This window comes from Benincasa hispida, chromosome 1 (assembly GCF_009727055.1).
Source record: "Benincasa hispida cultivar B227 chromosome 1, ASM972705v1, whole genome shotgun sequence".
Taxonomy (NCBI): Eukaryota; Viridiplantae; Streptophyta; class Magnoliopsida; order Cucurbitales; family Cucurbitaceae; genus Benincasa; species Benincasa hispida.
This window is the reverse complement of record NC_052349.1, coordinates 50,589,975-50,613,632: the sequence shown is the minus strand read 5'-3', so window position 1 is coordinate 50,613,632 and position 23,658 is coordinate 50,589,975. Positions and strand designations below refer to the sequence as shown.

The 23,658-nt window shown below is 34.9% G+C and overlaps 2 protein-coding genes across 5 annotated transcripts; both read right to left on the bottom strand.

The window, feature by feature from the left end:
- Nucleotides 1–1,468: 1,468 nt before the first annotated feature.
- LOC120077750 lies at nt 1,469–2,365 on the bottom strand. The gene is given in 7 exon segments (XM_039031747.1): nt 1,469–1,601; nt 1,603–1,715; nt 1,717–1,823; nt 1,901–1,962; nt 1,964–2,071; nt 2,156–2,201; nt 2,275–2,365. Coding segments are annotated over 7 exon segments (660 nt in total).
- Nucleotides 2,366–17,090: 14,725 nt separating this feature from the next.
- On the bottom strand, nt 17,091–21,237 carry LOC120072397 (palmitoyl-monogalactosyldiacylglycerol delta-7 desaturase, chloroplastic-like). Of its 4 annotated transcripts, XM_039024848.1 has the most exons (6): nt 21,104–21,237; nt 20,921–20,983; nt 19,497–19,980; nt 19,061–19,390; nt 18,346–18,452; nt 17,091–17,489 (listed from the first exon to the last, which is right to left on the bottom strand). In XM_039024848.1, exons 3-6 carry the CDS (start codon nt 19,776–19,778, stop codon nt 17,285–17,287), a joined length of 924 nt encoding a protein of 307 aa, XP_038880776.1. In that variant the 5' UTR covers nt 19,779–19,980; nt 20,921–20,983; nt 21,104–21,237; the 3' UTR covers nt 17,091–17,284. The 4 variants fall into 4 exon arrangements, with proteins under 4 accessions (XP_038880776.1, XP_038880774.1, XP_038880775.1 ...); XM_039024846.1 differs by having other exon boundaries at nt 19,497–20,983; XM_039024847.1 differs by having other exon boundaries at nt 20,921–21,231.
- Between the last annotated feature and the right edge of the window lie 2,421 nt (nt 21,238–23,658).

Sequence of the window (23,658 nt, the reverse complement as noted above, 5' to 3'; positions counted from 1 at the left end):
TGCTCAAGGACGAGCATTGTTCAAAATTTGGGAGTGTGATAACTTGTATTCTCTTAAAAGTTGGAACGATTAGGGTTTTTAATGATAAAATCTCATCATTCTTAGAAAAAAATGCATGGAATTACTCAAACACTACTGAACTTGTACAAAAGAATGTTTATTGTTGAAAGCTGCGTCACTAACGCATATTATTGCAGGATTTCAACAAAGATTCTAGGTGTCGCAGGCAACGTCAATGTATGAACATGCGTTGGAGGGATTTCAATGCAACAAAGGTTCATTGACTTAGGCTGTTTGTGTCAAATCACTACTTGCAAGCATGGGCATCTGACTGGCAGCGTCTGAAAAGTGTCTGAATGTCAGGTGGCGGACCAGTGTATGGAATTTAATGTTGTCTCATTATCAAGCTGGTGAAGAGCAATGCCTATAAATAGATGAAATCCCACCAAACGAAGTGTAATCAGGTCATTTTGCATAATTCCAAAAACTAGAGACTTAGAGCTTTGTTGCTATTACAAGAAGAACACAAAGGGAAAAGATATATCCCCACTGTTGATCAAGGAGTGAAGAAAACTTAGCTCGAGAGGGAACTTTCTTCCATTTCTTCCACAAGTTGGTTGTACAAGAATTTAAATTGAGCCAAAAAGGACAAGAGATTATACTCTGCAGCTTGATTCTTTTCTTTTCATCACAATTCTATTCTCTTCATCACATTCGATTAAGTATTGATATTGTACAGACAATCTGGTTCTTTATGAATTCACATATTTGATCAACTACACTTTGCTATTGTTTATTTCTTGCCATACGTTAGATGCATCTATAACTTCATGCAAGTTCAATTTCTAAACGCTTAAGCCAACATAATTACTTGGTAAAAGTTATTTTAGCTTGAATTATTCAAGAGAATAAGTAAGCAAACATTAAGTTAAAAACGATTGGTACATCTAGAGATAAGAGGCACTAGTGTTTTATTGTATTATATGATTAACGCATGCATCCTAGAGATAGAAATTTGTGTGTCATTCACATTGAGAAATGCTTAACAGAAATTACCCAGAAACCTAACGCATCTACACATACTTAGAGTTATAAACAAGCAAAGTCATTTCCATCCACACCACATTCTCGGTCATGTACATTTCACTTAGATCGATGCATACTACTTTCACTCAACACCATTTTCACACGAATCCCTATTTTCCACTTGATCTTTTGCATCTTCTTGTATGCACGCAGCAAACTTAATGTAGATAAAAAAAAAAAAAAAGACTCATTCAGCATTCACTTAGGATCCTTCTACATTAGCTACAACTCAAGCTCTGCATTAGCTTTGATCTAAATCCCTGAGTTCGACCCTAGACTTATCAGGAACTTGAATTAGATTTATACTTGGATCTGATTCAGGAAAACTTGAATGCATAAAGAGGAGTGTCATGCATCTTAATGCATCATTCACACTTATACCCTATTTTTCCACATTTCTCATACAATACACTCTTAAGTTCACATCACGAGGAATAAGAACAGTGCACACTCTGGACTTAAAGTTCGTTATTCTATATGATAAATGAAAGAATGTTGGATCTTTGCAAGAATAAGTTATGGGGAGAGTTCTTTGAACTCGATTTTCCATGTGTGATAGAATTATTTTCATGAATGGAATCAAAAGCAAAGAATGCTCTGTTTTCTATAGGATCAGAATGTACACTCTTGAAGGGTGTGACTAAACCATATTTGAGTATTCAATGAGTTTACCACTGCAACAAATAGAACAATAAGACGATAAGGGTATGTGACTAGACCTGCAAGCCTCTTTTATTCTTGTTCTGGGGGAAAATAGTCATAATAGGCCAGGCAGGACTAGTGTGATCCTAATTGGTCTTTTTTTTACTTACACTATTTTTTTTCGGGTTGATGTATGCTTGGAAGAGTAAGGGTTTAGGCTTTCCAGTAAGAGATTGAGACGAAATCCTTCTCACTTGAGAGATGCAAATAAGGAACTATTTTCAGGAAAAAGACTTGAAGGGCTCAGTTGTGAGGAAGTGAATAATTTAGGGAATGATCCGACCTAAGCCATAGTTTGATCGACAAGCTCAAATTTACAATGAAAATAAATACAAGAAGAAGAAAGACAACAATGGAATGGCATTACGAATCTTTATAGGAACTATTCAAATTTGAATTGTTCCAAACATGGTCTGTGAATTGAGATAACTAGGCTTCTTTATTGTGCTACTATAAAGAATGTTATTATCACCCTAGCCAACTCACACATGAAGACTCCCAACTGAAAGAGTTTCATGGGCAAGCTAGGGTTTGATGAGCAATCAACCAAAGAAGCAGCCCTTGCCTTAACCCGCATCTCTCATGCCTAATAGAATATGGAGAGTAAGCAGTGGTTAACCAAGGCATAGGAAAGGCTTCCAAGAAGTATGAGAATTCAAACACCTCCACCTTTCATCTATTAAGACAGCTCCGTCTAGGCAGTATAATCGAGAATGAGGAAGACTTTGTGTTGTAAGGCCTTTCTCTTGTTATCTTTTTCTCACCTATATTGCTTGTTCTGATTCTCCTAGTTTAGATGGAACCCTTACGAGACTCCAAAGAAAGAAGCACTTTACTTTATAGGGTTCGTCTTCAAATTGTGTTACCTAAAAGCAATTGAAGATTCCAAGTGGTCGACTCTTTTGATTGACTCTTTTATGGGTTTTGATGGCTAGGTCATCTACGTAGCATTTACGATTTTATGGGACATCTCTCTTCAAATTATCATCATAGATTTTACTTCGTATCCTACATTTTTTGAACCAAGAATAACATATGATCGTATGCTTTCTCTATTCTACAACCTACCCATAAGGGTATAGGGAATGATGGGTGGGGCACCAATCACTAGGGATTGCCCATAGAAGGGTTTCCAGGTACTGATGATCTACGCCATTCCTTTAAGTTGGGAATCGTGGATTGGACATACATGAGTAATAGCAATGAGATTCCCCAATATCATGCTAAGAATAGCTAGGATGTCCATTAGAAGATGTCATTCGTTTAATAAGATAGAAAAAAGAATATAAAAAATTCAAGTGGTTGAAGTTGAAGCAGCACCTTTCGAAGTAATAGAAAGAAATCAATGTTTGGAGTGGGAGAGTTAGAGTCGAAAAGAGGATTCCTCACTTCTTTCTCTCATTCAAAACCTTTGGTATTCTACACATACTTTTACGTGAGCTACTAGTCTAATTCTACATGAACCGATTCTTGGTATGGGCTTTGCCATATTTATCATCTCATAATTCTAAGTCAAAGGTAGATGGATATATCCATTTCATGTAAAGATGGATCCTTTAATTTTATTTTTATGTGTATATTGTAGGTGAGTTGTCTGTGGATTCCATTATCAAGAAGTGTATCCATGACTTCTTGTACTAATTTCTACTGACACATTACTAGTTCTCCTGGCATAGATCTACTTGTCGTTAATAGATCAATAAGAGTATTGTTACGATAGATAACTCTTCTACAAAGTTCATTAATATCTGAGCTCATTAGTTTACCCCCATCTATTTCAATTATTAGTCTCGGCTCGGGAGAAAGAACATGGGCTTAGGCTCAGAGCAAAAGTTAAGGGAGTGAGAGAGTTTTGTCCCACATTGGAAAATTTAGTAATGTCTAAAGAGTATAAATACCAAGGTACGCTAGATGCAAGGCCAAAGTGTGTTGGTAGTGAAAGTATAACCCTTTCACCATGCTCATGCGTCATCACCGGCGTCCAGTCGGACGAGCGGGTTTGGGTAACAATGCTTACACCAAAAAGAACAAATTTTTTATTACTTATTTGTTTAATTTTTTAACCTAATTTATTAAAAAATTGAACGTTTTATTTTACCTATTATGAACGTTTTATTTTGCCCATTTATGAATGTTTTGCTTTACCTGTTCCTCTTCTTCAAACCCTAGTCGTTTCCATTCTTCTTCTTTTTAACATGTTCATTAGATCTAATAGATACATAGATCTGTACGCATTTATATTATTATTCTCATTCTCATCTATTCTGAGCAACTTTTCTTCCAATTTTAGTTTATTTTCTAGTGAGTGCATGCCTGAATTTGGAGGTTGTGTTAACCTTGGGAGCAACCGACATAACTATTAGCACTAAGTTCATGTCATTATTCCTTTCAGGGCAGTGGCTCCTCCACGACTCAGCAACTCTTCACAGCATCTGTTCTAACAATCTGAAAGTAATTATTTCCAGATGTTGATCAAGAATGGTAAGGTTCCCCCAATCTATTCTTGCTTGAACTACTCAATGGAGCGAACTATCGCCATTGTTCTAAAAAATTATTGATCTTCTTCGAGCAGTTGGAATTTGATTATATCCACACCACAGAAGCACCAACTGATACCAAGAAGGGTGACTAATGTCTCTGATCCAAAATCCTTCAAGGAACCCCTTGATGTTTCTAACCAATTGAAGCAGTCCTCTGTGATCGATCTTGATAAATACAAGAAAGACAACAAAACGGTCCATGGCCATCTACTGAATCATATGAAAAATTCGATGCTTGATCTGTTCGTGGTCCAAAAGTCAACAAAGGTAATTTCGAATATACTAGAGTCTCGATATGAAGGTGATGATGTATGCCACAAGAAGTACGTCGTCGATAAATGGCTACAATTTCAGATGACGAACAAGAAACATGTGGTGGACCAGATTCATGAATATGAAATTTTGGTGGCCAGCATTCTGTTCGAGGACATGAAGATGTGTGAGCTTCTCTAATCAAATGTACGATTTGATAAATTTTCCCCATCTCGGAGTGACTACAAAAACTATCTAAAACACAAAAAGAATGATCTGACACTCCAGAAGCTTATCAGTCACATGCATACGGAAGAAGCCAACATACTAAAAGATAAGTTGATTTCTTGAAATCTGAATTCAATTAATGCTAACTTGGTTGAATCTTCTATTATTAACAAAGATAGGTTCAAAAATCACAAGAAGCTATATGGAAAGTGTCGAAGATTTTGTTTAATTGGCTTTATATTTTTCCAAAGTCTTGCTTTCTGCAGATGTTACAAAAAAAGTCTTAACATTGGGTTTAAACATCAAAATATTTCGTGCAAAATATTTTTTTCCTAATCTGGAAAATTCTTGCATGTTGGTTTTGTCTGATATTTTCGTTTAATGAGGTATGGATTATCTTCTTCTCTTTAAAAGTTATTTCCTTTTCTGAATATGTTTATAAAAGGTGTATTAATATTGAGAGCTGGTTTGAAGAAGTTCAATTGTATTTTTTAGAGCAAGACGATTTCTGTACCTCGACTAAATTGTTCTACATTGTGTACTTGCTCGTTGTTCATTATTCCACTGTGCAAATTCTTTATCCGTTGATTGCAACACTTTGAAGATTATCACAACTTAGGGGGAGCCTAAACCCTAGCTACCAGAGAAGGGATTCTCGATCTTAAGAGGAGCCTAAGACTCAACTTCGGAGGAAGGTGTTCTCCATTTTAGGGGATCCCAAGATTCATCAGTGAAGGAAGTTCACTATCTTGAAGGGAAGATATCATTGTGAGAGGGGTCTCATTGCTGATATCAAGCTTAGAAAAGCTTAAGTACATTTGATATGGAATCTCACATCTAGAGGGAGCCTAGGTGACCTGCGATTTGAGCTCTACGTGAGCCTATAGTAGTTAGTGTATTACAGATAAGTGCTACATTGTAAATTGCTTAACTCATCAATATTAGTTAATTATCCTTTTCGAGCACACTGCCTCCGAGACGTAGGTGGTTTATTATTGAATTGAGTTACCAACTCTTGTGTTCATTTACTTGCTTTTATTAATTGTTACAATTCTTGTTAATGTTTTTTGTTTAATATCTGGATTTTGAGGGTGAGTCTTCTTAACGTTTTTTCAATTGGTAGGAGCAAGTCACCATTGTCTCAGGTGCTTCGATCATGGATGAGATCAAAGAAGGTGGCTCTACCACTCGTTCTCCAATTCTAGATGGTTCTTATCGGAAAGCATGAATGATTGCCTTCCTAAAGTCAATTATAGCAAAACATAGAAGGCAATGGTTACTAGGTGGACTCATCCCACTATCAAAACTAATGATGGGAAAGAAATCTTGAATCATGAGTCGCAATGGACTGGAGAAGAAGATGAAGCTTCATTTGGGAATTCTCGTGCCCTGAATGCCATATTTAATTGTGTGGATCGCAATATATTCTACTTATTAACAATTGTGTCTCGACTAAGGAAGCATGGAATATTTAGTTCATTGTGTAAGAGGCAACTTCAAAAGTCAAGATGTCAAGGTTGCAATTATTAACATCAAAATTTGACAACCTTAGAATGCATGATGATAAGTCCATTACTGATTTAATTTTAGAGTGTTAGATATTGCAAATGAGTCCTTCACTCTTGAAGAGAAAATCTCAAAAGAAAAACTTGTCCGAAAGTGCTTAGGTCTACCTAAGAGATTTGATATGAAAGTTACTACCATTAAGGAAGCTCAAGACATAACCAGGTTGAGAGTCGATGAACTATTTTGTTCCTTGCTTACTTTTGAGATGTCTCTAGATGGGAAGATCGAGAAGAAAAATAAAGGCATTTCTTTTCAATCCACTGTTAGAGAAGAGCATGTTGATCATGATAGAGAACCAGAAGATTCTCTTATAGAATCTATATCTTTACTTTTAAAATAGTTTAACCGTGTTCTCAAATGGTTTGGCAAGAGGTCTGCTGCATACAACACCTACAAGTATGGCAGCTCTTCCCCCTTCAATCAGACCAGACATCATAACAGTAAGAAGGAAGTTAAAAAGTCTAGTCTAGTTGGGTCTCAAAAAGATTGGCATATTAAGTGTAAAGAGTGTAGTGGTTATAGTCACACCAATTTCCTTAAGAAACAGAGTAAAAGGTAAGTCATAACTTTGTCTGATACTAAAACAGAAGATAGTAGTGACTCAGAGGAAATTCTTAGAGCTTTTGTTAGTAACGTTTTGTCTGACACCTCATCCTACGAGGTTTCTGAATATGAAGTTTATGCAAAAAAGCCTTCTAATATTACGAGCCTACAAGAATCAAATTCTTCGTATCCTGCTCTGTTTCTCAAATGGCAAGAAGATCAAAAGCCCTTGATATGCAAAAATAAAGAATTGAGACTCCGATTGTTGAAAATCACAGGCTAATATCTACTATTACAAAATTGAAGCGAGAACTTTCACAGGTTAAATCTAAAAAAGAAACTATGAGCAAGAATGTGAGAATGTTGAACACTGGTACTGAGATTCTCGAGAAAATCCTAGCAAGAAGAAAGGCAACAAATGATAACTCTGGGCTTAATTTTTCAGCAGGCAGTAGTCAACATAGTAAATAGTCTAAAGGGAAAGCAAAAGATTGAGTTTGTTAGAGCTCAAGATCCATAATCTTATGGTGTTACAGAACATCCCTCTCTCATTCCAATTAAGAAAGGTAACTATGTATTTAATTGGAGATGGATTTGTCACTATTGTGGCAAAGTGGATCATAAACGCCCTTTTTGCTATCAGTTATTGAAAGTTCTTCACAGGCCCTCTTTTCTCAAAAGGGTTGCTTAATTCCCCTAGAATTACATACCTAAACAGAGTACAATAAAACAGGTGTGGAGAGAGAAGAACACTCAAAACAGATGCAATGTCTCTGGACCTTTCTTAGATCGTCTGCCAAAGGTGATTGGTACTTTAATAGCGGTAGCTCGCATCATATGACTGGTAAAAAAGAGCTATTTATCTGGAAAAGTCATTTTTTGTGATGATGCGAATGGTAAGATCTTTGGAAAAGAAACTTTAAATTACCCAAGTCTTCCAAAATTGAATATTGTAATGTTGGTTGAGGGACTTACTGCCAATCTCACTAGCCTCAATCAGCTATGTGACCAAGATCTGAACATGAGTACCAAAGACAAATGTGTTGTCACAGACGATGTCAAAGCTCTTGTCAAGATAGGTATGCGGTCGTCTAATAATTGTTATATGTGGAGTTGTGATAATTCTTCATAGGTTTGTCATTTGTGTAGGCAAGATGAAGCTAGCCTGTGGCATAACACCTTGGTCATGTTAGCGTGAAGACTATACAAAAGGCTCTTAGTAAGAATATTGTAACTGGTCTCCCCTCTTTACTTGCATCAACTGGAAATATATGTAGAGATTATCAATCAGGAAAATAAATTCACGCTCCTTACAAACAGACAGGTCATTCTAGATCATCTTGTGTTCTCAAACTTCTTCATATGTATCTTATGGGTCCAACACAGTCAAAAAGTTTGGGGGGCAAATGATATGTCTTAGTTTTTTTTTATGATTACTCGAGATTCACTTGGGTTCGTTTTCTTCTAGATAAATATGACACTTCCCCATGTTTCAAACTTTTTGTCTTCAACTACAGCCCGAAAAGGAGTTAAATGTTGTTCGAATTCGGAGTGATCATGGTATAGAGTTTGAGAACTCTCGGTTTGCTTAGTTCTGCGAGGGTGCTGGAATTTATCATGAATTTTCAGGTCCTATTATACCCCAACAGAACAGAGTTGTAGAAAGGAAAAATTGGACTCTTCAGGAAATGGCTCGTGCAATGATACATACCAATCGAATACCATATCAATTTTGGGTAGAGGCACTGAAACAACCTATCACATCCATAAGAGGATTGTTTTGCAACTAGGGACTTCAAACAATATATATAAGTTGTGGAGAGGAAGAAAACCAAATATAAAGTATTTTCACATCTTTGGCATTACTTGTTACATTTTTGTCAATAGAAAGACTAAGAGGAAATGGGACTCAAAGTTAGATGAAGGATTTTTCCTTGGGTATTCCTAAAAAAGCTAGGCCTACTGAGTTTTCAATAAATGTATTCGCACTATCATAGAGTCCATTAACGTTGTGATTGATAATGATGTCGCTTTTTTTTATTCCTCCTCTACAACTGAAGAAGACTCCTTCTCAACATCGCTTGTTAATACTGATGTTCCTAACACTTCTTCTGAAAAGCCCACTGATCTATGATCGAGTACTCCTGTGGAGGACATCTCAAATAGTTCTGAGTAGACAGAAGAAAGTAACAAGACATTTTCAACAGGGTTCTTAAATACCATCCTTCTAGTAACATTATTGGTGAACTTAATGACGGGGTAATGATGAGAAGGAAAGACAAAGTCAACTATCTCGAAATGATCAGTAATATCCATTTCACTACTTAGGTGGAGCTGAAGAATGTCAAAAAAGCCCTTGAGGATGAATGTTAGATCAATGCAATGCAAGAGAAGTTTAGGCAGTTTATTAGAAACAATGTATGGACACTTGTCCCTAGACCTAAGTCTATGAATGTAATTAGGACAAAGTTGATATTCAAGACCAAGATTGATGAGAATGGAAATGTGAACAGAAATAAACCAAAATTAGTGGCTCAAGGTTCAAACACTTAGAAAGAATAGACTTCGATGAAAATTTTTCTTCTATTGCAAGGCTAGAAGCAATTAGACTGTTATTTGGTATTTCATGTCTCATGAAATTTAAACTATACCAAATGGATGTAAAGAGTGCCTTCCTAAATGGGTATCTGAAGGGAGAAGTGTATGTCGCTTAACCTAAGGGTTTCGTTGATTTTTTTCATCTTGACTATGTATATAAATTCAACAAAGCGCTTTATGGTCTTAAACAGACTCTCAGAGCTTGGTATGAATGGTTGACTCAATTTTTGGTCAAGAATGGGTATAGGCAAGTGTTAGCTCTATAAAAGAGTTAAGTTTATGACCTTCACTTTACTATTTTTGGGTAATTCTTGTGTCTATTTGTCTTATTTTGTAGGAGAATTGTTCCCATGGAGAAATTACGTTGCAAAGATGAAGAATCAAGCAAAAAGAATGGAAAATTGAAAGTCGAGTGCACCCAAACGGAGCTAAGATGAAAAAAGTCCAAACTGCCATATTTCAACATTGCAATGCTCATCAGTAACCTAAGTCCAACGCTCGCTTGACGCTTGAAGGCAGTAGGCTCAGGTGCAGGGTAACGTTGCAATGCTACTCCGAGCGTCACAACGCTCCGAAGATTGACAATGCCACCATTGCAATGCCAGCCCAACGCCCCTGCTCAACACAATAATGTAGAATAGGTAGCATTGCAACGCTCCCCTAGAGCGTCGCGATGCTATGGACTTTCACAGACTTCCCCCTCCTCATATGCACAACTGAGCGTCAGGCCAGCATCGTGATGCTTTCTCAAGGCTTTGACGATGCTGCTGCAGCGTCGCGACGCTGTGGCAAACTTATAAATACAACATTTGGGGTTTCAACAAAAGGTATGAAGAAATTTAAGAGTTTAGTCCAGTTTTGGTAGCAATTTCAGTCAAATTGTTGTGTAATTGTCCCTATAGTCATCCTCGTTTCTCCATTAATCATTGTAATTTTGTTATGCCAAAGCGAGGGTAGATAAATTTTCTTGGGATTAGTAGTATGCTTTGATTCTTGAAGGATAGCTAGTTGATGTGTTTAATTGTTGTGAACCATTTGGGAAGATTTAATTGATTTTTAGTAGAATTTCTATGAATTGATTTGACAAATTAGTTAATTGAAATTCTTGTTTGCAAAATCATCATAGCCTATGAATATATTGATTGATTAAATTGAGCATATTAGGATCGCATGTGTAGGGTCAGACTTTTTCTAGCAAAACTCGTGTATGCCCTACTATAATCTTTCCCAATTAATCATGTTATAACATATGGCTTTTCCGGCTTATAGTATGTCTAAACAATTGAACCCTTTCATAATGCAATTCAATTTTTTCTTGTATGTCGCTCAGAAGGAAGAGTCTTAAATTGAATTAGTGCTAGTTTGGTTTATTATCAAAATTGGCTAATTGGGCTATTACATTTTTTTTAATAGGTTGAGGGGTTCACGAAATTAGTACTATTAACTAGTGTCTGAAGATAGAAATAAAAAGCATGCATACAAATCTGAAGGTTTTCCTATCGATTGAATTTAATCATTTTTCCACATTCATTCTTGTTTTCTTTGATTGCTTGTTGATTGATTTACAAATCCAACCAATCCTCATTACCTGGAATTCTTAATTTATCCTAGCTAATCATTAGTCTCTCTATGGATTTGACGTCGATCTTACCGCTTTACTGCATTTATGGTATAAGCCTTGAATCGGTGAAGCAAAAACTTCCTTTTTTCCAGGCTGTGACAGACCGTGGAACAAATTGGCGCCATTGCTGGGGAGACTTGACAATTAGCCTAGGAAAATTTTTGGATTCCAAATAAAAATAAAAATAATAACAAAAAAGAGAAAGTGTGTTTTACTGCTTACCTTTGGTTTATAACCCGGTCCTCTGGGAGTCCAGAGTTCATTTTCATTATAGATATTGACCAAGAGGAGAGAAGAATCCAAAGAAGGCGCAGATGAGAGATACCAGAAGAAGGAAATCAATAAGTTGCTGACAATACAACAAGAGAAATGAGAGAAGAAGTTCATGAGAAAACTCTGAGGGAACTAGCAGAGCCAGACATGGACCAACAGTCTCTGTGCATCGTTTTTCCACCTACCACTGTACCATTTGAACTCAAGCCAAGTTGATCGATCTATTGCCTACCTTCAGAGGGAATGTAGATGAGAACTCCCATAAACACATCAAGGACTTCCATATAGTCTGTGTAATTATACGACCCCATGGAGTTACAAAAGAACAACTGTACCTTAGGGCTTTTCCTTTTTCATTATCAGATGGCGCTAAAGATTGGTTATACTACTTGACTCCAGGGTCGATAATTACTTAAAATGAGCTTAAATGAAATTTCTTGAAAAAAAAAATCAACTTCTAGAGCCCGTTCAATAAGAAAAGATATTTATGGGATTAAACAATTTGTTGGTGAATCATCGTCTGAATATTAAGAACGATGTAAACGTTTATGTACTAGTTTTTTCCATCACAAGATTTCTGACCAATTGTTGATTCAATATTTCTATAGTGGTTTGCTTGCCAATGACAGAAGCTTCATTGACTCAACTGCTGGAGGCGCTCTTACTGATAAGACGCCCGCCCAGGAATTAATCTCACGCATTGTTTAAAACAACCAAAATTTTGGAGCCAAAATATTCAATTGCTTATTCTGAAGTAAAATAATTAAGACTCAAATATCTAATTTAACTTCCCTTGTGACACAGATGGCCCAAGGAGGAGTAGCTCAAGTGAAGGCTTGTGGAGCTTGTGGAACAGTAGGACACACCTCTTAAGCATATCCATAAACCTAAGTCAATGCAGTTGAGAGTTACCAGAGGAAATACGATCCTCATGCTCCAATGTATAACCAGGATGACGTGACCGCCCTAATCTCAAATTGGGAGGTCAGGGCTAAGAACAAGAGCATAATAGTTCCAATCATTCCAATCAGCCATCGTCATCTTCCTTTGGTATGTCTTTGGAGGATATCGTCAAATCTTTGGTTGAGAACTCCATAAAATTTCAACAGGAAATCCAACAACTGCTAAAGGACTCACTCTAGCAAATGGGTGTTTGCATAATCTTATTCTGGTAATGGAACGTTGCATTGAAACTAATCTTGTGTTGAATTATGAAAAATGTCACTTTATGGCTTCACATGGGATTGTTTTGGGACATCTAGTTTCTACAAAGAGAATTGTGGTAGACAAGGCAAAGATAGATGTTACTGTTAACCTCCCTTATCCTACGTATATTAGGTACATTTGTTCTTTTCTTGGTAGCACAGGTTTTTAGAGGCATTTCATCAAGTACTTTTCGAAGCTAGCACTACCACTATCAACATTGTTATAGAAAGATATACCCTTCAATTTTGACAAGGAGTGTCAAGAGGCCTTTGACACTTTGAAGGAAAAGTTGACCACCACCCCGATTTTTCAGCCTCCATGATGGGACGTACCATTGGAGATCATGTGTGGTGCTAGCAATTTAGCAGTGGGAGCAGTTCTAGGATAGCAGGTCGATAAGAAAAGCCATGTCATATGCTTCACATCACGGACCCTAAATCCTACCCAGATAAACTACACCACGATTGGGAAGGAATTTTTGGCAATCCTTTTCTCTTTAGATAAATTCCGCTCTTACATTCTTGGATTTCATGTTACTATTTATAATGACCATTCTGTTCTTAGGTACCTTATGACCAAAAAGGAGTCTAAGCCCCGCCTTGTGGGTTGGATGCTTCTCCTTCAGGTGTTCAACTTGACCATTAAGGATAGGAGGGGAGCAGAAAACTCAGTGGCAGACCACTTAAGCCATAATTAATGACCAGGGTTCATACTTTTGCAACCAAACCATTGAGGCATTTATGAGGAAGTATAGAGTTCACCATCAGGTTTCTACTCTGTACCATCCTCAAACGAATGGCTAAGTATAAATATCTAATAAAGAGGTCAAGAGTATCTTGGAAAAAACTGTCAATCTAACAAGGAAGGATTAGAGCACGTGTCTTGATGATGCTCTTTGGGCTTACAAAATAGCTTTCAAAACTCCCCATTCAAGCCTGTCTATGGCAAGGCGTGCCTTTTGCTGGTCAAGGTCGAGCACAAAGCCTATTGGGCGGTTAAGTAATACAATATAAATCTAGCCCAAGCTGGTGAAGAGAGACTTCTGAAACTACATGAATTGGAGGAACTATGCTTTGAAGCCTATGAGAACTCGAGACTCTATAAGGAAAAGTCAAAATTAATTCATGATAAAGGTCTTTTGAGGAAGGAATTCAGGATTGGTCAGAAAATATTGCTTTATAACTCACATCTCACTTATGCCCAGTAAGCTTAATCCAAATGGCTTGGTCCTTTTGAGATCATTAACTTGTTTCCCTATGGTGCAATTGAAATCAGGAGCTTGGAGACAAAAAAAGAGTTCAAGGTGAACGGGTACCATCCTAAAGTCTTCAATGAAGGGGAAGTCAACTCAGCTTACTCAAGTTTTTTGTTGACTCTGCCCTTTAGCTCGCATCACCAGACATCAAGCAAAAGATGTTAAAAGTTGCGCTTCCTGGAGGCAACCAGGCGTTTAAGATTTTATTTGCTTTTCTTTTTCCTTTTGTTTTATTTCTTTTATTTCCTTTTGGATTAAGTTGAAATAATGGCTGGTTATATCTACTCTTCATCACAAGAGAATTACAATTTTTGCTCCTTGGAGGAAGGCTTCTTAAATGATTATGCTTGTGCCCAATTCCAAGGGAGTTTTTTTTTTCCCGGTTCCCCTTGTCCCCTCTTTTTGCCTTTAGCATGAATTATAACCTAGATATACATTGAGGACAATGCATGAGTCTTAAGTTGGAGGTGGGTGAAGCATGCTTTGGGATATTTGATTTGTGATCTGAATATTTTTTGTCTAAATTTTTGAATGATTATTCGTCCTATTTATCGTTTCCTTTCAATGACAATTTGATGTCACACTCATTGAGTTATTTGTTCTTAAAGAGGAGCAACTTTCATTATTTTGAGCTTTTTATAAAAATATTTTCGCTAGATATATGCATAATGAGCCTAGGTTGAAAATTTTTTCGTTTTAAATCCCTTAAAAGTCCTAGAAATGGATTATCTATCTCGGATTTTCATTGTCACCTCGAAATGCCCCCTTTTAGCTTGAGAGAAACTTTTAATGTCTGAGAGCAGAATTAGACGGTGAGAAAATAGTAGCCTAGTGTGCAATAAGGAAAAAGAGAATCAAGCTAGTTGCTTTTCTGATCGAAAAAAATGAGGCATAAGCCAGTGTGCCTACAAAAAAATAGTGTGCTTGTGTGCATGAATAGAGGTGAAAAGAGCTACCTTCGTCGTGTCTAGTTTAAGCCCGCGAGAAAAGAGTGATAGGTTCTTGGCCGTTTGGTGTGAAAGCTAGCCCTATAGGAAAAACAATACTCTCTATGTTTTGTGTGTGTGAGTTTTGGGCACTCTTAGCTAGTGTTCCTATTTGATTAGCAATAACAGTATGTCTTGAGCTGATGACGGAGCCAGAGTAGAGGAAAAATAAGATGGGGGCAGGATAAAACTTTTTTGGGTACTTTTCGATTTATGAAAAAGTTTTCATGCCTTAGTGTTTCATTTATGCATAACCCTTGTTGTAAAATTTCTTTTTATATCTAAGTCTCAATTGAATGATTATTTTGTGATTTATTATAAGATCCAAAAGACTACTGAGATTTGAGATTGGATTCGATGAATGCAGCAAATATCTTCTTGTCAATTTCATGATTGAGTGTTATGATCTTGCTCAGGACGATCAAGAGTTAAGTTGGGGGTGTTTGTTAGCTCTCAAAAAAAGCTAAATTTATGATCTTAACTTTACTATTTTTGGATAATTCTTGTGTCTATTTTTCTTATTTTGTAGGAGAATTGATCCCATGGAGCAATTACGTTACAAAGATGAAGAATCAAGCAAAAAGGATGGAAAATCGGGAGTCGAGTGCACCCAAACAGAGCTGAGATGACAAAAGTCCAAACTGCCTTATTTTAGCATTGCAATGCTCATCAATAGCCTAAGTCTAACGCTCGCTCGATGCTTGAAGGCAGTAGGCTTGGGTGTAAGCTAGCATTGCAACGCTACTCCGAGTGTCGGAACACTCTGAAGATTGACAACGCCACCATCTTAACACTAGCCCGATGCCCCTGCTTAACGTTATAAGGCAAAATAGGTAGCATTGTAATGCTCCCCTAGAGCGTCACAATGCCATGAAGTTTGACGAACTTCCCCCCTCCGCACGCGTGCAACTAAGCATCAGGCCAGCTCGTGACGCTTCCTTAACGCTCTACACGATGCCGCCGCAGCATCGTAATGCTCTTCCTAGTGACGCGACGTTGTGGCAAACTTATAAATACAACATTTGGGGTTCTAGCAAAAGGTGTGAAGAAATTTAAGAGTTTAGTATGGTTTTGGGAGCAATTTCAGTCGAATTGTTGTGTAATTTTCCCTATAGTTGGCCTCGTTTCTCCATTAATCATTGTAATTCCATTATGCCAATGCGAGACTAGGTAAATTTTCTTGGGATTAGTAGTATGCTTTGATTCTTGAAGGATAGCTAGTTAATGTGTTTAATTGTTGTGAACCCTTTGGGAAGATTTAATTGATTTTTAATAGAATTTTTATGAATTGATCTGACAAATTAATTTATCAAAATTCTTGTTTGCAATATCATCATAGACTATGCATATATTGATTGATTAAGTTGCCCGCTAATTAGGATCACATGTTTAGGGTCTAGACTTTTTCTTGCAAAACTCGTGTATGCCCTAATATAATCTTTCCCGATTAATCATGCTATAAGAGATGGCTTTTCCGGCTTGTAGTATGTCTCAACAATTGAAGCATTTCGTAATGCAATTCAATTTGTACTTGTATGTTGCTAAGAAGGAGCAGTCTTAAATTGAATTAGTGTTAGTTTGGTTTATTATCAAAATTGGCTAATTGGGCTCTTAGATTTTCTAATAGGTTGTAAGACTCATGAAATTACTACCATTAACTAGTGCCTGATGATAAAAATAAAAAGCATGCATACTAATCCCAAAATTTTTCCATTGATTGAATTTAATCCTTTTTCCGCACTCATTCTTGTTTTCTTTTATTGCTTGTTAATTGATTTACAAATCCAACCAACCTCCATTACCTGGAATTCTTAATTTATCCTAGCTAATCATTAGTCTCTCTGTGGATTCGACCCCGATCTTACCGCTTTACTGTGTTTGGTATAAACTATGAATCGGTGTAACAAAAATTTCCTTTGTTTTGGGTCTGCGACAGGCCGTGGAACAACAAGGTGATGTTGATAAAACTCTTTTTTTGAAGAAAACCCCAAAGAGTTTTGTTGTAGTCCAAGTCTATGTCGATGACATTGTTTTCGGAGGAATGTCATAGGAGATGGTTGAATACTTTGTGAAACAAATACAACAAGAACTTGAGATGAGCATGGTAAGGAAAATATCGTACTTTCTAGGCTTTCAAATAAAGTAACTTGATGAGGGAATCTTTGATTCCTAGAGTAAATATACCAAGAACCTAATAAAGTAATATTTTTCGTTACAATAATTTATATTTATTATTATAGTAGAGAAAATTAATATTTATTTTGAATGGTATAAACTAATTTACATTGGCATATATATTTGACTCTTAATTCTGAAACATTTATAGAAGAGAAACATCTTGGTAACATGATCTTTTGTAATTGTAGTGATGAGTCGAAGGATTAGGGTTTAGGATAATAATGGATGTCTTATCAGTGGTTGAGATTTTTTAAGACTGAGTATTCATCGCCAATCTTTGCTTGTGGCTTTGTGAGGGCACTTTAACATTATGGGCGAGTCCAATGGCTTCGAGGAATATAATGACGTACCAACCAAAGTCAATTTGCCACCATTCAAGACCAAATTTAGCTGAATATTCGAAAGCATGATGGTTATTGTGCCAACCTTCTCCAAATAATAACAAACTCAGCCACCTATATAATCAAACAAAAATAGTCCCTTATATAATAAACATATAAAATGTCCGTTAAAGATTACTTTTAGTCTCTAAACTTTCATATAAGTAGTAATTTAGTCTCTAAAATTTGCTTTGTAACGACTTAGTCTCTTAACTTTTAATTTTGTAACAATTTAATTCATAAACTTTATTATATAACAATTTAGTCTTCACACTTTAGAATTTGTAACAAGTTAGTCCCTAGCTATTGTAGAAATTGGTGTAAAGATTTAATGAGATTTCTTGTATAAATAAATTGATAAATTAATTAAAGACTCAATATTTTTACAAAATACAAACTCTACATCATAAAATAATAAAAATTGACATATAATTTTTATGAAATTTTTCACGTTAGGAACTAAATTGTTATAAATTTGAAAATATAATAACTAAATTATTACAAAATTGAAAGTATGGAAACTAAATCGTTACAAATCAAAATTCAAGATCTAAGTTTCTACTTTTATAAAAGTTTAGGACCTAAAGTGTTTTCTAATATAAAATGTAATAGTTTTATTTTTCAAAAAAAACATCATCCATTAAATACAACATTGCATAATCATTTAATTACATATGTAATATAGATATAGACTAATTTTTCTGTTACTCTCTTTCTACTCATGTTTTATGAAGCCAAAACAAGATTTGGGAACTAATAAAAATAAGTAGTTTTTAAACACTTTTTTCTATTTTTGAAATTTAATTACAAATTCATGATGGGTAGATAAACAGAAAATTAAAAACGAATGAATTATCAAACGGATTCGAATTTCAATTAGAAATGTCTTACCAATTGGAACAAAAATTAGAATGATAATAATGTATCTCACCAATTATTTCTAGATAAACCACCATTTTTCCATTGTTGCTTTCCCCATATATGACTGACTGAGTTCACCATAAATGTTACATGGTAGAGCATTACAGTTCTCACAAACTGCATAATAAGAAATATGATGTCACTTCTTTTTTTTTATTCATAATTATTATTGTAATTGAGCATTACAATTTTAATGTATGCATGTTACATGTATTATATTACAAAAACTTTTTTATATAAAAAATAAATTTTTATTTTCTGCTAAAAATAAGTTACAAATTAGACATGTGGTCATGTTTAGTAAAGTAATAATGAAATTATCAGTTAAATAACTAATTTAAAAAATATTTATTTTCAATCATTGGATCGAGTATTATTTAAACTAAAATTACATATATTTTTAAAAGAAAATTATTTTAAATGGTAAAACTGCTTAAAATATTTACAAAATATAGCAAAATTTCGAAAATATGAATGATAGACGTTGATAGACAGTGATAAACTTCTATCAGTGTCTAACAATATCACTGATAGATACTGATAGTTTATTGATAATTCTAAAATTTTACTATGTTTTATAAATATTTTGATTTATTATTCTATGTTTAAAAAAGTCTTTTTTAAAAGTCTAATATTATTCAAATAATGATAAAGTAAATAGTTAATAAATGTATCGGTAATTGTAATGGGAAAAAAATTAGAAAATAGATTTTAATTTATTTTACCATTCCCCATATTACATAAGGAATTCCACCAACAGCATAGAGTAGGACTGCGAGAGCAATTGGATGAAGAAGATATGTTTTGTGAAGGAACCTATAGAAAACTTGCTCCTTCAAATCACCAACATTATTCCTACTTTCTTCCCTAACAATTATCTCTTCATTAGAATCACAAACTATCTTAGAACAAACTTTTTGAGTATAAGAATCCGAATCAAATATCCAAGTAATATGACTAAACAAGAATCCATGAATAGGACTGTGTGGATCTTTGTCGGTATCAACAAATTGATGGTGGTATCTATGCACACTCACCCAACTGATTGGATCACCCTAAAATATAGAAAAAGAAAAATTCAAAATGCACATTAGCCAATAATTAATCCATTGTTATATTATAACTATTTATACGATTATGAGCTGTCAAATGATGTCAAACCTGAAGTGTATGAACTCCACAATAAGCGAATAAGTATTCCAACCATTTAGGAAGTTTGAAACTTCTGTGGGAGAGATTTCTATGATATGAAATGGTGACGCCAAAAAGACCAGTAATTATATAAAGTACGAATGCGATCCAAAATGCGCCCCAATTAAAATGAAGTGGTGCCAAAATACAAAGCACATGTAGAAAGAAATAAAGAGCAGCCATTCCTTTGTCCATCTTGCTCCATTGTCTTCGAGGAAGCTTCACCATTGTCTTTGCTTCTTTTGACACCATCACTAGCAATGACTTTTTTAATTTACAACTCGATTGCCACTAGCGTATGTGAATTTGTGTGTATATATATTTGTATTATTTTTTAATGCAATTTAATTTCTAACGTAATGATTTAATAGTTTATGTTGGAACGGCTATCCTCCGATCGACAAAAGATGACAACAACGAACGGTCACGAATAACAGTCGTTAGAAAATAGAACCTACAAAAAAGAAATTCGTTACAAGTTGAGTCGCGGATATCGCTCTTTTTAAGATGTTTTGCAACTCTGCCCAAATGTGCAAGTAGTTCTACAGAATTATCACATCGTCTTTAGGATAAAACAACCTAAAAGAAATAAATTTGTCTCGATCGAAGTTATACTGGAACCAGTCGGAAAACTCACACCCTTCAGATCAATATAAGTTGCTCGAAAATCGTAGGACTCCATAAAAGAGTAGAGAACGTCTGTAAGCAGAGAAACTTCATCATTGTCTTTGCTTCTTTTGACACCATCATTAGGAATGATATTTTTTAATTTACAACTCTATTGCCTCTAGCGCATGTGAATGTGTGTGTATATATATATTTGTGTTATTTTTTAAAGCAATTTAATTTTCAACATAATGATTTAATAGTTTATGTTGGAACGGCTATCTTCGATGGAAAAAAGATGCCAGCAACGAACGGTCACGAATAAAAGTTGTTAGAAAATAGAACCTGCAAAAAAGAAACTCGTTATAGAGTCGTAGATCTCACTCTCTTTAAGACGTTTTGCCGCTCTGTCCAAATGTGCAAGCAATTCTAAAAAATTACCACATTGTCCCCAGGATAAACAACTCAGAAGAAATAAATTTTTCTCGATCGGAGCTACACTGGAATAGGTCAGAAACCTCACACCCTTCAGATCAATATAAGTTGCTCGAAAAATGTAGAACTCCAGAAAAGAATAGAGAGAACGTCTGTATGCAGAGAAGTTTCACCATTGTCCTTGTTTCTTTTGATACCATCATTAGGAAAGACTTTTTTTAATTTACAACTCTATTGCCCTTTCTTTAATTTACAACTCTATTGCCTCTAGCCCATGTGAATGTGTGCGTATATATATATATTTGTATTAATTTTTAACGTAATGATTTAATAGTTTATGTTGGAATGACTACCTCCGATGGACAGAAGATGACAGCAACAAACGGTCACAAACGACAGTCATCAGAAAATAGAACCTGCAAGAAAGAAAGTCGTTACAGAGTCACAGATCTCACTCTCTTTAAGACTTTTTGCGACTCTGCACAAATGTGTAAGCAGTTTTATAAATTTGTCACGTCATCCCTAGGATAAACAACCTAGAATAAATAAATTTGTCTCGATCGGAGCTGCACTAGAATTAGTCGGATCAATATAAGTTGCTCAAAAATCGTAAAACTCCAGAAAAGAGTAGAGAAAATGTCTGTAAGCAAAGAAGAGAAGAAGAAATTTGTTGTTGTGTGAAAATGTGAAGGAACTATGTTCAATTTATAGGCTTTGGAGGAGTAGGAAGCATGTGGGAAGGAGATGACATTTTATTTAGTTTTAAATAATAAATAATAAAAATAAATAAAGATTATGTTTAATATAAATATTTTCCCCCACTTGTCTTACCCGACCGGACGAAGACGGTACGCGTGTGGGATGTCCACCAAACCCACCTTTGCCTATGTCCTCACCCTCTCTAAAACATGGATACCCCTTGGAGCCAAACCCATAACTAAAGGCAAGGTTTATAAAGATACTCCAATTTACAAATCTAGCAATGTGAAATTTTTCAAAACCTTAATTTTCTTTTATTTAAGTTTTTCACCAATAATTTATTTGGAATGATTAGAGAAAAAAATACTATTTAAAAAAAATATTTTTATTTTAACTCTATTGATAAAAACGATTTAAAATATACTTTAAAAGTATTTCCAAAATTATTTAAAATGGTTTCCAAACACTTTACAATCTTATTTTTAAAATTGAACTCTCGAAAAATTAAACCAAACATATCCTAAAACTCCTGGAATTAAATGATCTTATTTGAATGCAATATGCCTAACTTTTGAATGAACTATATAATTTAATGAATTCATTACACATCATTACAAGTAAATGATCTTATTTGAATGCAATATGCCTAACTTTTAAATGAACTATATAATTTAATGAATTCATTACACATCATTACAAGATATAAGACTTTGGTTTTTTTTTTATTATTATTATTATTATTTTCCTTCATAATTCTATAGTGGGTTGCTTTGCTAAGATGGCGGAATCCATAAATTATTCAACAAACTTTGGAATGAATTTCAGAGACCTTATGGAAATTTATATATGATCTTTCCATCGAATAAGGTTTCCTAAATAGAAGGATTTTGACTACTGTTTCATTAGTAAAAATAAAAAAATAAAAAACCTTGGTCAACTTTTAAATTGGTGAAACAAGAACTTTGTGTGAGTGTCGAAGGACTCAAATGAGAATTTGGCATTTTTCGATAGGGGTCGGGTGGTTTTCCTTCGAGCTAAGATAGAAAATTCACTCGTTGGATTTTATCAATTAGCGAACAGATTTTATACTCATTCTTTATCTTTTACAAAAGAAAAAGTTACTTAAAGAAATTTCCAATTCTTTCATCATATAATATGTTTTCACTAATTTAAAACAATATGAAATTTTGAAAATGAAATATTGAGGCCTGGTTTGGTTATCATTTTGATTTTTTGTTTTTGAAAATTAAGTCTATCTTCTCTCAATTTCTTGTAGTAATTAACATCTTTTTATATACGAGAGTTTCATTCTTAGTCAAATTCCAAAAAAAAAAAAAAAAAACAAGGTTTTGAAAATTATTTTTTTTTAGTTTTCAAATTTTGGTTTGGTTTTTTCAAATAATATTGGAAAAAATAGATAACAAAGTAGGAAATTTAAAGGTTAAAATAGTGTTTGTAGGCTTAACTTTCAAAAATAAGAAATGAAAAACCAAATAGTTATCAAATAGAGGCAAAAATAATGAGTTTTAAAGCATAAATAAACCATAATATTCTAATTAAAAATGAAAAAAATTAATCAATACCATTTATTAGTTTGTTTAAATGACATATAAATACAACAAATTTATATAGAGTGAAGAATACGAAATCTAGAGCTCACCCCCTCAATTTCCCTCTTTAATATGATAGTAAAGTTTGAGAGTATATGCAATGTGTCACGGTCATACTTGTCCAGGGCGTGTTGTCTATGGCCGCATGACCATCTCCACCTCTTTTTACTATGCTTTCATCCTATGTATTTTCTTTTGCTAGGTAGTTAGGTTTATATGTACTTTTCTTAGTGAGTGACCGCTTGCCCATTTCCATATGCAAGGGTAACGGATGTGTTTTTGTTCAGAATGCACTATATGGGGATAAGACTAACCATCACTTTCCCATACCCGAAGTAGTATGTTATAAAGCTGTTGTTATTGCTTATTGCTTTCTAGCCTACTACAATCTTTCTCTTCTCTATTCTTACAATCAAACTGTTTGCGAAAACCTTTTCTCTAAACCCGTTTTCTAAAACCGTTTTCTCTAAAACGGGGGTGGAGGTTGTGAGAGGCACCCGGTGTGCCATTGGCTGTTCGTATTCGAATTGGCTGACTTGTTCGTGAGCGGGAATAAGTGTCGCATAATCGCTAGGTGAAGCTTTGGAAAGTGCGATTGTGATAGTTGGTATTAGAGCCAAGTTGGCACGTAGAGTTGAGAAGCGGTGATCATGTCTGTTATAAAGTAGTTGGGCAAGTCCCATGTTGACTGATTGGTCGAGATTGAAGAGCAAATGCTCTATTTAATAGAAGTCCCTGATCAGGTTCGATTCCTAGAGACTCGGTTACAAGAAGTCGCTGAC